At 46.4% G+C, this 16538-nt stretch overlaps 1 protein-coding gene across 1 annotated transcript in view; it reads right to left on the reverse strand.

The window, feature by feature from the left end:
- WNT2 (Wnt family member 2) overlaps positions 1–16538 on the reverse strand; it is a 59622-nt gene that overhangs the window by 7658 nt on the left and 35426 nt on the right. Inside the window, exon 4 of the mRNA XM_059711614.1 lies at positions 13444–13708. Within this exon, the coding sequence (XP_059567597.1) occupies positions 13444–13708 (265 nt within the window). The remainder of the gene's footprint in view (positions 1–13443; positions 13709–16538) is intronic.

The following is a 16538-nucleotide window of genomic DNA, read 5'->3' on the forward strand; positions in this document are numbered from 1 at the left end:
ACCAGCCCTTATGCCTACCACAGCCATGTGGCCCACAGTTCCTTTCAAGGTGCATGGATTCATATACTGGGCCCCTAGTATTATAATAATACTAGAGGCATGATGCACAAAATTCGTGCAAGAGTAGGCCTTCCTTCCCCCGGCTGCCGGCCCCGGCTTCCCTCTGGCACCCGGGACCTGGGCTTCCCTCACAGCCCTGGCTTCCTCTGGAAGGTCATTTGGTCTAATTAGCATATTATGCTTTTATTATTATAGATTTATTGGTATTAATATTAATAGTAGCAATCAGGATCAGAAGAGAAGCTGTTAATAGCAGTTTTCTAGAGGAGGTGGCATTATAAATCCTATATAATAAAAGCCCAGCGACCGAAATGACAGAATGACCAGAACGACTAGAGACCAGAACGACTGCAGCCCCTCGCAAAGGCCGGCCCCACCCCCCAGTGGGGACCCCCACCCCGGTCGGGGGCATGGCCAGCTTGTAAACCCCCCAGGCTGCCCCTCACTCCAGTTATCCCCACCCCCAGCGGGGACCCCCACCCTGATCTGGGGCCCCCATCAGGGCAGGCCGGCCAGCCTCCACCAGTGCACCAAGCCTCTATCCTATATAATAAAAGGGTAATATGCAAATTGACCCTAATGGCGGAATGACCAGAATGACCAGTTGACCAGTCACTATGAGGTGCACTGACCACCTCTTGGTCCCTTTCCTCAGCTTTCAGTCTCTGATCGCCTGATGGTGAATGGGGAACCAGCGTGGGTGGTGGCAGCGGGCAGGGCCAGCTGCGGCCAGCCAGGGAAGATGGCCCTGATCGCAGGCCAGGCCTTGGAACTGTACCCACACACGAATTTCATGTGCTGGGCCTCTAGTATGATATAAATAATGAGTAGATTAGCAGGGGGAAATGCGGTGAAAGGCATTCCAGACAAGAAAGAACCTCCCACTCACTGAATTAGGGAGTGGGTGGCTGGGGTGTCAAGTAGGAAAAGCAGGTGGGAGATGAGAGGGCGTTTTGAAGGCTGAGAGCCACTGATGGGAGAACAGCAGTGGGCGTAGGCAGCAGTGGAAATGGGCCCTGTGAGGTGGCAGTAGCACCCAGGAATGGGCCACGGCAGAGGGAAAGGGCAGGCTCTGAAGTCCTGGGAGAGATGAGGCTGCATAGCTTTGGGCTGCACATGGGCCCTGCTTTGGGGTTTGGATCTCATTAGCTCTAATGACAGGCTGAAGGGCATAAGGGCAGTTCTGACACTTGCCATCATCTGAGCAAATATACAGCCATTTCCTCAAAATGGCTGAAGAGCACATTTCCGGAGTGCAGAGCAATGTGAAATTTGTTGGGACGGCTTTCTTTTATTGGAATTATAATAAGGACTCATTATAATTGACAGCAATAAGGCTTTACCATCTCTGCAGCCTCTCACTAGTCTTTCCAAAACTGAAAGCATCACCATTATTCTTACAGAACTAGAGGCCTGATGCACGAAATTCATGCAAGAGTAGGCCTTCCTTTCCCCGGCTGCTGGCATCGCTTCCCTCTGGCACCAGGGACCCAGTGGAAATGGGCCCTGTGAGGTGGCAGTAGCACCCAGGAATGGGCCACGGCAGAGGGAAAGGGCAGGCTCTGAAGTCCTGGGAGAGATGAGGCTGCATAGCTTTGGGCTGCACATGGGCTGCATAGCTTTGGGCTGCATAGCTTTGGGCTGCACTCGCAGCCCTGGCTTTGTCAGGAAGGTCATCCAGTCTAATTAGCATATTATTATTATAGATAAGAACCAAGTCTATCTGTGTGCATATGTGCACATTCCCTCTGTGAGAGGGAGCTACTGAGCTGTATGGCCTGCCTGCTATTTAGTTCTGAATATTTGGGACATGTATTCTCAGATCTCTTTTCTAAACAACATACCCACTTATTAATGAGTCACTCACCCCTGCCTGGGCCTCAAGAACACTTGGGGAGACAGAGCAAGCTCTGTCAGCCTTGCGCCCAGAGGGCACACTCCTCACATTTTCAAAACCAAATAGCCTTGAGGTTCATCCATCCCTTTGTTCATCTTTCCTCCCTCATTCTTCTTCTTTCTGCCTTCTCCTCTATCTTCTTTTTCATCCTCTTTCTCTTCTTTTCATTCATAATTGAGGTATTTATGGAGCACTGCCGTGGGCTGGGCCCCGGAAGAAGCATTTGCCCGCATCATCACATGTAGTTCTCATACTCTTATAAAGTAGGTATTATTTAAAAAAATTTTTTTTGGTTAATCCTCACTTGAGGATATTTCCCCTATGATCTTAGAGAGAGCGGAAGAGAGAGGGAAAGACAGAGAGAAACATCGATGTGAGAGAAGCACATTGATTGCTTGCCTTCTGCATGTGTCCTGACCAGGGCCTGAGCCAGGGAGGAGCCTGCAACCAAGGTACGTGCCCTTGACTGGAATCGAACCTGGACCCTTTGGTCTGCAGGCGGATGCTGCATCTACTGAGCCAAACCGGCTAGGGCTAACGTAGGTGTTATTGTTGTCACCATCTTGGAAATGAAGACATGGAGGCTTTCGGGAAGCCATCCCACAGCCAGCAGGTGGCCGGGTCAGGATGCAGGGGAGGTTTGTCAGACTCCAGAGCTGGAGCTCTTGACCGTGTGACAGGCAGCCTCTGGGCAGGGCTCGGTCCGCTCTTTCCCTCATTGTTCTATCGAATGAAGACCTTTCAAAGCTTCTGATATGTAACTGGTTTGGAGGGACCTTTTTCTCCAGCTCATGTTATGCTGCAGACAATGAAGACACCTAAAGTTACATGAAACGGTGAACAAGACGAGTTGACATGGTGTTGGCAGCTTACACTGCATTTCTCCGGCGCTGAAATGCTTGTCTCCTTTTTGAGAAATGAGACTAATTATTTTGCAATACTAGGTGACACGTCCAAAGCCTGTGTGCCTCGAGGTGGCGTGACTGTATGTCACTGAGGTGGCCCCAGCAGGAGGCTTGGGGAGAGCCCTTTCCAAGCAGAACTCTGTCTCAGGAAAGCCCACAGCAGCACGGAGGTCACCAGACATGGGATGGCAGCCTGCTCCTGTTCCTAACTCTCCTCTGACTTCATTCGAATGTTCTGGGAGCAGTTTCCAGAAACCAAATTGATTTTTATATTTATAGGTCAGATATTTGTATCATACCGTATCTACAAAAGCACGTCAGGCTGGCTCTAAAAATGTTTCAAAGGAGAAATTTCAAAAATAGTTTTGAGTAATGGCCCTATCATTAGTCTCCCACATTTATATGCTAACAGCATAAACACATATTTAGATACTTCACATTTAATGTCTATTTAAAAAATCATTCCTATTGCTTAATACCTCTTATCGCACTTTAATCTACCCAGTTCACTTAAGAGAAAGGGGCCCGCCCTAACTGGTTTGGCTCAGTGGATAGAGCCTCGGCCTGTGGACTGAAAGGTCCCAGGTTCGAATCCTGTCAAGGGCATGTACCTTGGTTGCCGGCACATCCCCAGTGGGAGATATGCAGGAGGCAGCTGATCGATGTTTCTCTCCCATCGATCCCTCTCCCTTCCTCTCTGTAAAAAAATCAATAAAATATATTTTAAAAAAGAGAGAGAGAGAGAGAAAGGGACCCATTGAAAGCTCCTTTCCCTAACTTCCCTTTGCTTTGTGTTTGTGGCGTGTGCCCAGATGTGTGGACAGCCTACGTGCAGGCCTTAGTCCCCGGATAGAGGCCTGCAGACTCGGGCTCAGCGAGCCGAACCGCCTTCTGTCCTCTGCACACCAGACTGTCCTGAGATCACCTAGACTCAGTGTGGACAAGACCCAGGCAGTCCGCAACGTCTGTGCCGTGGGGAGGCGTGGGTTCCAAGCAGATCTGCCCTTCCCCTCTCCGTAGGTGCTGTCCTCGCCATGACTTGCGCAAGAGGTCACGCAGGCAGGGGGAGAGGGAGGAGGAAGAATCGGAGTTTCTAAGCCACGTCAGCGTGTGACCACATCATGTCCCTCTGGTGGGGCGATGCTGAGGGAACGTTACAGAATCAAGCATCCCATCCCCAGAGCTATAAAATTAAAAATGGAGCCAGGGCTCCCCGTACAAAAACATTTCTGTCTCCACCAACATGCATCTTCCTGACAGCCGCGGAGGATGGAGGGCCTTTGCTAATAGTTCCCAGACCCACACCTCCGGGACCTGCAGGAAGGGTGCGCTCTCTGTGGATGGGCCTGTGTCTGTGGACATTCCTGCCCCTCCAGGCTGACAGGAGCCCATATGTTGACCATTAGGGTGTAAAGCAACATTCACTTAAGCCCGTCATCCAATAGGCTGTTTCTCCTCTGGTTGACTTACACGTTGTCATTAATGACACAGATTTATTGAGGGAAGAAAAGAATGTTAAAGAGCAAATGTTGGAGACCGCACATTCATCTACTCACAAGGCTTACCCTTCCCGGCATTAAAAATTGCCAAGTACAGCTAGCAAAGGCTATGTCTCCACTTATCTCAGATGATTTTACTTAATGTTTGCATAACAACTAGGAAAAGTTTGACCGCACAGGAAAGCACGTCCCATTAAATTAGCAAATGCCACTGTGAGATTAAAGCTGTTGAGGCCAGGCCCTGCAAGACTCTCCACAGCAGCACTCTCTAGCCCACCCACGTTACTTCCCACTGCCCCACCCGTGTCCTCTCACCAGGCCATCTTTTCACCCTTCACCAGAGCGACTCTCTGACACCACAGACCTGCCGACTGTTCATGAGAGTTACTCTCATCTGCTGCTCCAGACTCTCCTCTGCTTCCTTTAGATTGAAATCTTCCCCTCCTTTGAGATTCAGGCCCTTCATAGAGCTCTCCCTGATGGCTCCACACTCAGCTGACCTCCTGAGTCCTATAACGCATGCCATGCAAAGGAGCTCATATGCTGTTTTGAAATGTTTTATCATTTCTCATTCATCTTGTTTCCCCAAGGTCAGGGGTTAGGTCTTATATTTCTTCTATATATTGCATAGTGATCAGGTGGCCAACATATATTTCCTGATTTTTTAAGCATTAAATTTAAAACAATTTAAAAAGTTAAAATCAGCTTTCCCTTGCCAAATCAGGGCACACTTCTCCAGGGAGCAGCAACCCAGTCCTCAGGCGCAATGGTGAGAGTGGACTAGCTAACGGGTTATTTCTATTCAAATGGTCTCACTTCATATATAGAGAACATACACAAAAAGTGTGGCACATTTGTAAATGATAGATTTTAAAATTACAACTTAGAGTCTGCGGCATCAAGGTTCTGTTATTGCAAACAGTAAAATGAATTAACAGTTAATTTAAAATAACTCTTCATTTGTTGAATTGTAGGAACCTTGGGAATTTCTAGGTGAAACACATCTTAAGAGACACAGAGAAGTTAGTTTGTCCAGGGCGACCCAATTAGTAGTCACTGGAAATAGTAACAGGCAGCACTAGGTAGCCCCAACGTCTGCTAGTCCATAGTGGAGGGCTCTTTCCCTAGGAATGGGAAGTACACATTTAAAAATATGCATTTTAAAAGAAGAGATTTACCACACAAGTACAAGGTGGGTTTTAAGGGGAAAGTTTAGATGAATTAAGCAAATACATTATTTTAAAGTACTCCAACATCATTTTTTTTTTGTCTGCAACACATTAATGAGGTCATTAGAAATGAATTTTTCTCTATTTCTAAAAGAAAGAATGCCTATTTGGTAAATTCTTTGTTGTGAGTAGCTGAAAGTATATCAAAAGAAGAAAATGAAAATTTCATTTATTTTTTCCTAAAATGTTCTTTTGTTTTGAAAGAAATAAGTTTTTTGTTTTTAAATTTTCACAAATTGAATCTGATTGCCACTATCAATTAATTCAAATTAGGGCACTTTTTAATATATCCTAAAAATACAGAAATCCTGTATTCTGAAAAGTAATGCCGATTTACAGGTCATGTCTATAACAAAACAGAATTGGATGGAAAATATTTTTGCTTATGCTAACAATAAAATCAAATGAACTACCCAGTAACCCCACTGATAATAATAAATGAAAAAAGCTCCTCTCCCCTGAAGAGTAAAAGAATTGAATATTTGTTGGCAGCTAAAAGCAATAGATATAGACTGCCGCTGCGTTTGGGACTTTCTACCTCATCCAGGGAAATGGGCAGCCGACAACAGCTTCAGCTCTGTAAATGCGCCACTAGTGCACTTGAATATCAGGAAAAACTTCACTTAACGCTTAACTTACGCTTAAATAGGAATTTTCATAAGCTGTATATTACAAAGCAACCAGTGATGAGTGAAGATGTGCTTACTCAAAGCAATCAAGATGTGCCTGTAGAAAAAATCAAGTTAGCTTTAAGCCATGCCACTGTATCAACATAACAAAGAATTCAGTTGCCATTTTGATCTATGTATTTTATGTCATTTCTATCTTGCCATTCAACTCAACTCAACACATGTTTAATGGTAGGTGCTGGGGGTCCAGTGGTGAGCTGATATAGTTCTTGTCGTCATGAAATCAGAGTCCAGTGGGACAGGCAGGTTAACAGAAAAACATTTAAACAAATGAATTAAAACGTGTGGTACATGCTGTGAATGAAAGAACAAGTAGAGAAGCAGACAGATCCTGGAAACAGCCTAGGAGGAGAGGGAAATGAGAAAGTGGTTAACAACGGACTTGCTTGACCAAGGAGCGGATAGTTGTGCCATTTTCTGAGAAGAGGAACCTGAGGAAAACAGGTTTTGGGAGTGGGAAAAACCAGGAATTCAGTTGTGACCAGAAGCAGGTTGATAGAGATGTGAGCAAGCTGAGGGGAACTGTTAAGAATGGAATTGGATACAAGAAGAGGAGAGGGGACAGAGAGGAAGACTGAAATAGCAGTGAAATGGAGGAGACCACCCGGGAAGAAAAAACAGAAAGAAGAAGGTGGGTCTGAGTCCAGCAGATGCTCAGACTTTATTGATTGATTGATTGAATGTATGGGGATGACATTGGTTAACGAAATTATATAGGTTTCAGGCACACAATTCTATAATACGTCATCTGTATATTGTATTGTGTGTTCACCATCCCAGAACTTCTGAATTTAGAAGTAGAAGAGGAGAAACTAGCAACTGAACTTGCGGAAGGCCAGCTGTTGGGGCAGGAGGAAAATCAGGGGAAGGGGGTGTTTTAGGAAAGAGGGAGGAGCTAATTACATTATATGTTACTAAGAGTTTGAAAAGATGGTCTACTGGTTAATAATTAATATTAATCATACAACATAATCAATTAACTGCCTATGAAATGGTGACTTACAAGCCTCACAACTATGTTTTTCATATTCTCTTCCAGTCTCGCTGTCTTAGCACTTTTTAGACTCATGAATGTCTATAATATAATAAGTCTCAAAGCACAAAGGGAGGAATAACTTTTTCAAAATGATAAATGAAGGATAAGACCTTGTAATAGAGCAATGGAGTGAGGACGGAAACCTAAGAAACACCAGTTTCCTGTCCGGCTCGAGGGCTATGCCCCATGGCTGCCAACCTGGCTCATCTGCAGCCTGGGAGGCCAGGAGGGCATGGGCCCAGCTTGTCTTCCTCATCTGTGCATTCAAGGGGCTTATGACCGTGTGTGGCATATAGAAGGGGCTCAATAAATATGTGTTCTGTGAAGAACTGAGGAACTTAAGATGTACTGGTGGGAACTGTGCCTTTAATATCAAAATAAGGCCCACCCATTGCTATTTGCTCACATGTTGTTCCCTTGTTTTTAATCCGGTCACAGTCACAGCGTTTAGAGGTTCTGCAGACCTGGCCACACCAAAGGGCACATCTAGAACACCAATCTCTGTCAACCACCGTTGGCATTGTGTTTCCGTGGGTTCTAAGCTGTTGGCCAAATATGATTTATGTGGGGAAAACCCTCGATACCCGGACACTTCTCCCATTCACAGCCTACAGCTATCAGCCAGGTACCGGGCTTTTAGTGGGCTGACCAGTTACACAACCGCAGCCTCCGTTTGTTTTTTGAACTTGACTGGAGAAGGGTGGAGGGCTGCTTCCTTCCTCTGGCTGACGAGGAGACCTCCGGGTGACCTCCCGCCCGGGTCAGGGCTTGTATATCATAGCCAGTGAAAGTGGCCAGTGATTAGGTACAGACGCTACTCTGCGAGGATAGCAGCATTCCTTCGTGAGAGATGAACCTATCTCTGACTTAAGAGCTTCTTTGATTTATGGACGCCTGGGGCAATAACTGGAGCAGATAACACAGAACTGCCAGCATACCCATCCCAGAAGCCCAGCGTGCAGACCTAGCCTCCCGTATGGCCTGCAGAATGTCACATGCGCAGCCTCACACGGCTGTCCATGCTCTTCACATCAAGGAGAGTATTTATAGTCGGACATCAGAGCACTCCGTTTTCAATAGAAGACTCAGGGAAAAGGTCTCTTACTGTTGTTGCCATAAGAATATCTTCCTTAATCGATTTTTGAGCCGATCATTTCTTAGGAATTACTAACAGTATTACCATTCTTCAAAAGTTGAAGGGCTTGCAACTGACAAGGCAGTCCAGGCAACCTGGGCCAAGTGTGGGTAAAGTTGAGCCCAACAACTTTCCATGCCACCCCGCCCCCCGCCTTGGTAGGCACCTCATTCCATGATGTCCCCAGGTCCTCATGCTGCCTCTTTATTAGACAGATCTCCCCTGCCCCCCAAAATTCAGGAAGTAAATTGGTGGAGTAAGGGGAGTATGGATTTCTGTTTTGATTTTTATTAATTCGTTTTGTTTACCATTACAGGCCACAAACTCTTGGGCAAGTTACGTGGCTTTTCAGAGCCTCAGTTTCCTTTTCTATAAATAGAGAGAACTGCCATGAAGATTCAGAGAAAATGCACACAAGGTATGTAGCTCAGGGTCTGACTCTGAGTAGGAATCCACCCAGCGTCCCCCTCCCTTCCCCACCTGGGGTCTGCATCTGTCTGCACCCAGGAATACCTCAGGGTCTTGACTCACCCTTCTGCAATTCTCGTCGAAATTTGCCCTGGTATCATTATGTCAGGACTTCACTGCAAGGCTGACTTGATAACCTCTGTCAAACTGATTCCAGGGAAAGCTGTGAAGGCTGAAACCATTTTAACGTGCTTACTCACAGTAAAGAGGGTTTCTGAAAATGCAGGGTCTGGAGGTGAAAGAACACGCTCTGACACTGGGCAAGCCAGGGTGGGGGATATTTTTGGGGGGTGACATTTATTTAGAGATCCTCAAATAAAAAACCTTTTCCTTCTTTGTCTTACAAATAAGAGAAAACCCCCTCCGCCCCCCACCAATCATGTCTCCCTGGATTTCTTCTTACCTAATAATTATGGAACAATCAGGAGTCATGGATTACCTAAACTACTTGATGTATTTAAATTCGAAATGCTTACAGAACGTCAGGAACAGTGTCCTGTGATTTTAGTTCAATATATCTCTGGAAAGGCCCTCACTTTGGAAAATAATGGACTAGACTGTGGACTTGATCCACTCCATAAGCCACTATGACAAAACAAGCCGACTCACTCCATTCAACTCATGAGTTAATTTGAACAGGAAACAGGTGCTAACCAACAAGAGGAAAGGCATTCAGTTCCAAGTATCTATTACTTGACCATCTTCAACCTGCTCTCCACCATTGCGTCCCCTGTGCTGGTGAGTAGAAGGTGCCCGATAAGTTGAATATTAAATGTGCCTGATATTACAAAGAGCAAAATAAGACAATATGACCACAAACAAACAGATTGAGTGGTATGCGATGTACTCTAGGGGAAGGGTATGTTAATTTTAATAGAGAAAAAATGTTTAAAGTCTATATATACATTGATTGATTTAAAGTTTACTGCAAACTTCTGACTAATTTGGGAGTTCCCTTTACCAGAAAACAGGCTGTCCCTAACGTAGTAAGCGTCTAGTGAAGGGAAGGGTCCCTTCGGGGTGTGCTCACTCTGTGACACGTGCATGCTGCAAGGATCTTAGCCTTGACCCCAAACCTTCTTTCATGATGAGAGAGCAGAGCTCAGAGGAGGAATGCCAGTGTGAGTTAGATGACGGAATCCCCCCTTCTCCCAGGTCTCAGGTTCTGTCACACCTCCCTGCCTCTACAAAGAGAAGTTAGGAGCCACTCCAGGATGATCCTGAACCACACACTTCCATGAGTGTTTTGACTGACTTGCTCGGATGCACACTATGGCGGAGATAAAACGTCGTCTTTGGAAGGCCACAGATCACACAGACAGGTGCAAGTCCCTTAGCAGCTGTGTGGGTTGAATCAAGCTTTCTTGGGGGAAATCTGCATCTTATACATGTGGCTATTTGTACATGACTCCAAATATGAAAAGTATACTCTGCCATTGCTCTGCACTTTTGCTTGCATGAACAAACACCCTGAATCACCAAAGCAATCATCGAGAATTACAATCAAGAGAATTACAGGCCTAGCCTGTTTGGTTCAATGGATAGAGCATTGGCCTGCAGACTGAAGGGTCCCGGGTTGGATTCTGGTCAAGGACACATGCCTGGGTTGCAGGCTCAATCCCCAGTAGCGGGTGTGCAGGAGGCAGCCAATCAATGATTCTCTCTCATCACTGATGTTTCCATCTCTCTCACCCTCTCCCTTCCTCTCTGAAATCAATAATATATATATTTTTTTTTAAAAAAAAGGAAAAAAAAGAATTACAATGAAATATTGCAAGGTTTGCATGGATGACTTTGGCATTTTCTTAGGTTCAGCTCAAAAGGGCATTAAGTATAGTTCAGGTAACTTATGAATAATCTAGGAATGTTACTGGAATTCTGATCTAGTACATTGGAACTAACTACTTTAAAAAAAACTGTAACAGGGTGGCTCCTGATTAATCAACACCAACCGTTCACATATTTGCAGGTCAGCTAAGCTAAACTGAGCTTAGGGAGAAGAGGAGTAAATGAAGAGAATGAATAAATTACATCGCTTCCCTCAGAAAGTCACACTGCGGCAGTGTGCTCTGTGGCTGGCACATCTGGAGGCAGAGGAACATGATTACAAGAATGAATGAATTCAGGTGCAGATCCCTGCTCTGCCTGCCTCTTACCAGCTGAGGGTCCTTGGGCAAAATCCATAACCTGTCTGTCAGAGCCTCAGTCTCCTCTCCCAGAAAATGGGATGATAGCATACCCACCTTATAGACTTCCCATGAGAATCAAGGAGAGCATGTAGACCAAGTCCTAACACATGGCAGGTGCTACGGATGTGTTTGTTATTTTAGGATCAAGAAACAGAACTGTGTTCTAATATAGGGAGTAGGAAAAGCAACGTGTGCAAGAATAACAGTGTCCTGAAGTTGCCCAATCGCCTCGTGAGGAAGAGAAAGTAAGGTCTTTGTCACTGAATATCCAGGAGGCAGTTAAGCGATCATCAAGCATAACTGTTTACTTTACTGTGCAAACTGCTTCCATCAAAACAAAATAGAAACGAAGTCCCAGGGAAGCAGGCCCTCTTACTTTTGAAATAAGGTTTTTGCTTCACAAGGCGTGTTCACATGCACGCCCTCGGAGACAGGTAGGGACAAGTTATAGTGTCAGGGTCAAGAGCACAGGCCATGGAGTCAGCCAGCCAGACATCTCATCCCTCCAAGACCAATGAGGTCCTGAGCTGGTCCTTCCCTTTTCTCACGTGTTCAATGGGAACGATGACATCTAGGGCTGCTTATCTGACTAAAACATAAGCTGAGAATTTGGCTTTTGGTTGATCAACCAGAAGCCACCCTCTTCTTCCTTCTTCCTTCTCCTTTTTCCCCCCCAGGAAACCAGTTCCAATGCGCTGATGTCATAGGGTGGCTCAAAGGATGAAATAAAACTATGTGTGCAATGATCTTAGTCCAGAACCTGGCACACAGGAGTCAATGGGTAGTTTCTAAAATGATCCTGATAACATTATCCCCAGGGTCCGTCCCAGGACCCTGAGATTAAGCAGCTACTTAACAACAGAGAAGGACCCCAACCTCTGGGACAATCTGTATCGAAGCACAGGTTTCATGGGGATTCTGCTCAAACTGTGGCCCAGCAGGAAGGAAGACTTGCTAGAGGTCCCCACACACGTCAGGAATGCTGCAGGGCACAGCAGCGGGCCCTCCGCTTGGTAGCTATTAATTCAGAGGCTGCATGTACGGGCCTGCTCAAGTGCTGCAAAGAGCTAGCTCATCAACCAGGAAGGAAATGCAACCTCTCAGGTCAAAGAAGAGGCCTGGACTTCTGGTGACATTCCCTGGTCATCGCGCTTCTTGGTCAGTCTAAGGTTAGGAGCTGGCGGCCATCTGCACTGTTTTACTGGTTCCTTTGCAATTACTTTGGAATGAAAAACAAACTGGGACTTTACATTCAAGGATGTTTTTCTGATCATGGGTTCCCTACTAAGTCTCAGAAGTCGGCTTGAGCCAAAGTTGGCTGTGGGCTCCCTATCACCTCCTGTCCACTTGTACTCATTCTTATTTTGTACCAGGTTCTTTGCAAAGACTGTGCTAAGCCTGGAGTTCAGTGCAGACCAGGAGGGGTGAGAAGTGGGCACAGCACACTTGCAAAACACACCAGGGGCAGCTGTGCTGAGGCTGACGGAGCTGCTCCTGAGTGGGTTCAAAGAGAAAAGGTGCTGTGTGCAAGGGGAGGTGTGGCCTCAGTAGCCGAAGTGCCTCTTACACAGCCCTCATCCATCGCCCACCGGCAGCCAAGCCAGTGGGCTGAATTCTTTCTCTAGTATTTGGCAACTTCTGAGCATAGTGGAAAGCGCAAAGGAGTGTGAGGTACAGCAGATTTCAAAAACGGGCAAACTTGAAAGCCCTGGGACCCAGAGGTCGGATCTGCAAAGGGGAATACACACTGCAAAGCTATCCTCCTCTCAGCTGCAGAACCACAGGAAAGGTGCTGGGATAGTGCGGGTTAACCCACCAACTCCAGTTTTGTCCAGGCGGGAGAATTTTCCTAATCTGCATATTTTGACTTTTTTTTAAGGTGTATTTTATTGATTTCAGAGAGGAAGGAAGAAGGTGAGAGAGAGAGAGAGAGAGAGAGAAAGAGAGGGAATCATCAATGATGAGAATCATTGATCAGCTGCCTCCTGCATACCCCCCACTGGGGATCAAGACTGAAATCTGGGCATGTGCCCTTGACCAGAATCGAACCTGGGACCCTTCAGTCTGCAGGATGACACTCTATCCACCGAGCCAAACCGGCTAGGGCCATATTTTGACTTTTTGCCACAAGCATTCTTGTTGGGTTCCCATTTCTTCAGGATCTTAGGAGAGCTCTTTGTGCACTTTAAATGTGAATGATAAGAACATGAGCTTTGCGCCTGAAGGCAGCAGCTGCACTCACAGGACTGGGGAGCTAAAAACACAGAACTGTCTTTACCCGGGCAGTGCTGACCACTGGAGAATTACGTGCAGTGAGTAAAGTGTTTTCAACTTACCTGCCTCTCGGTCCCTGATACAGTAGTCTGGAGAATTCTCAAAATACACGAGGTCATTTTTCGTCGGCTTCTTAAACCTCTTGTTAGCCACAGTGAAGCCAGTGCCGTCCTGGTTCATGACCACCTGGATGGCCCCGTTGTACTTCTTCCACAGGTAGTCGCCCGTCCTCCTGAAGTCGGCCATGGCCAGCCAGCACGTCCGCAGCGTACAGGAGCCGCTCACGCCGTGGCACTTGCACTCTTGCTTCAGGAACCGCTTCACGGCCTGTGGGGAGAGACAGGCTGTCCAATGGAAGTGGACTCAAGTGCGTGCCATGTGCTACCACTTTCCGAACAACAAGAAGTGACTGCAGACACAGGATCCTGGGGTTAGGACGGGGAGACGCCTGTGGTCACTTGCTGGTCACGTCAGCCACACTGCACTGACTGCATAGCATGCAGGGAGGTGGGAAGTGGGAGGCACTGCCTGGCTCTGAGCCCCACTGGGCTACCTGTATGTCAAAAACTGCACTCATTTGAATTTAATAGGGAACGGGGCCAGTTTGAAGAGTAAGGCAATGAATGCAGGGGTCCTCAAACTTTTTAAACAGGGGGCCAGTTCACTGTCCCTCAGACCGTTGGAGGGCTGGACTATAGTTTAAAAAAAAACTATGAACAAATTCCTATGCACACTGCACATATCTTATTTTGAAGTAAAAAGACAAAACGGGAACAAATACAATATTTGTATTTGCATGTGGCCCGCGGGCCATAGTTTGAGGACCCCTGAATTAGGGTATTCTGTAAATAAATATAACTGTATTCTATTTTAAAATGTATGCTATTATGCAAATTTGGTGGGCAAACTAATTTCTCAGTCTGCATCCTTTACTAAACCGATACTAGCGATTGCTACTATTTATGGGTGCTCTGCGTGTTCCAGGCATTGCGCTAAGGCAGCGGTTCTCAACCTGTGGGTCGCGACCCCTTTGGCGGTTGAACGACCCTTTCACAGGGGTCGCCTAAGACCATCCTGCATATCAGATATTTACATTACGATTCATAACTAGCAACATTACAGTTATGAAGTAGCAACGAAAATAATTTTATGGTTGGGTCACATCATGAAGATCTGTATTTAAAGGGCCAGAAGGTTGAGAACCACTGCGCTAAGGCCTTCTACATTCTATCTCAGTGACCTTGATCTTCACAACAATCCTACGCTACCTACTGTCCTTATATTTCACACCTTAGGAGGGGAAGCTCCTGGACAGGTGGGAGCAGAGGGGGCAGAGTTGGGGAGCCAAGATGGCCCTCCTAGGGTCATGTCTGTGGCCCATCCAGGGCACCCAGTGAGCCTCATACCAAACACCCAGATATAAAGATATGAGGGTGAGGGCATATGGGGGAGTTGGAGTTCCAGAAAAGTTCATTCTGACATCCTTAAAAAACGCCCAGGTCTTTGTGACCTGGCGTCCCAAACGAAAGCCATTCCTCCTTTTCAAGTCTCTGTCCTGGCCTCCAACGCTGCCTCGTGACAACAAGGACAGATTCCAGATGTCGCAGGGCTCCATCTGCCTGCTGTGACGAGCTAAGGAGGGAAACACCTTGGTGACGAGCCCAAACTGGGAGGGTGCGAGTGGATTAACAGCCATTCATTCTTGGCTCCTTCAGCTCCAGAATGATTTTGACATGTTTCCAAGCATGTGAATAAATTGGGACTGACTTCCTGGAATGAAGAACATTCCTGCACACTTGGTTCTAACTAGAGCCTTGGTCAGCAACTAAGTCTGTGGAACAGACAAACCAGGTTGGAGCACCAGGTGTAAGTCACCTGGGGTGAGGCCCTGGGAGGTAACCTGGGATATTGGTATCTGTGTGTGTTTGGGGGGGTGAGGGGGGAAGGGGATAAAGGAGGGTTGAGCATGAGTGCTTCAGGGAGCCTCCCACTCACATCTCACACGCACACTGGTATAACGATATTAAGCCAGAATCTCAGGAAGTAGGCAAAACAGGCGTACAGCTACACCTCCAAGTTCTTAGAAATAATGTTCTCAATGTTACGCTAAGAATCTTGTTCAGAGTACCAGCTTGGAAAATGTCATCAAGGGGTTCCCTGCCCCTCTGTCTATACTCCCACACCAGATACCCTCCATCTTGGGGATCCAAATTGAGGAGGGGGACTGTGAGCAGGGTGGTTTCTCCCCCTCTGCTCTGCGATTGAGCCAAGGACGAAAGCCATGGTCCTGTGAGATCTCCAAGGCTGATCACCTCATAGCCCTTCTTGTCATATTGCTTTGAGTGTCTGATGGGGACAGGCCCTAATTGTCAGTTGTGATCTCTCTCAAGCTTAGGAATTGATTATGAATGCTCATTCTTCACAGCTTTTTCCTTTTAAAGCTGAGTTATTTACTCATAAGTTAATACTCCTAACTTTAAAATGATCGGATAGCCCTGGCCTGTGTAGCTCAGTTGGTTGGGTGTCGTCTTGTGCACCAAAAGGTCACCGGTTCCATTCCCGCTCAGGACACATGCCCAGGTTGTGGGTCCGATCCCCAGTCAGGGTGCATGTAGGAGGCAACCCATCAATGTTTTCCTCTCTCCCTTTCCTTTCCTCTCTAAAATCAATAAAAACATTTTTAAAAATAACAAGATATAGCACTGCCCTTCCTTTGTAATGCTAAGTTCCCAGGTTGCAAACTTCAAAGTTGCTATTTTTATATGTTTAATTGGATGGTTTACATATTAATTTAAGATTGGATCTTAAAGATACACCTTATGAATCCTTAAAAATGCATGTGGCGGTGGCACACACTGTTGATCATCACTCACTGTTGAGTGGAAATAGCCGCTGCCCTCTTCCTTCCTCAGTTTTATTCAGGTGTTGGGCATGCTTCAGAGGTAGCCAGGTCTCTCCCTGACCCCAGAACAGACCAAATCAATAAGCAGAATTTCATGGTCCTGCCACTGACTCTTTCCCAGCAGAGGGCATGGGACGATTCCATTTGGGCCAATGTAATGTCAGGAGTAGTCTGCCAGGGACTTGTAAGAAAGGTTTCTTTACTCTAGCAAACATTTAAAATCTTAATGTAAATGGCACCGTGCTTTTCTCAAGT

This window comes from Myotis daubentonii, chromosome 10 (assembly GCF_963259705.1).
Source record: "Myotis daubentonii chromosome 10, mMyoDau2.1, whole genome shotgun sequence".
NCBI lineage: Eukaryota > Metazoa > Chordata > Mammalia > Chiroptera > Vespertilionidae > Myotis > Myotis daubentonii.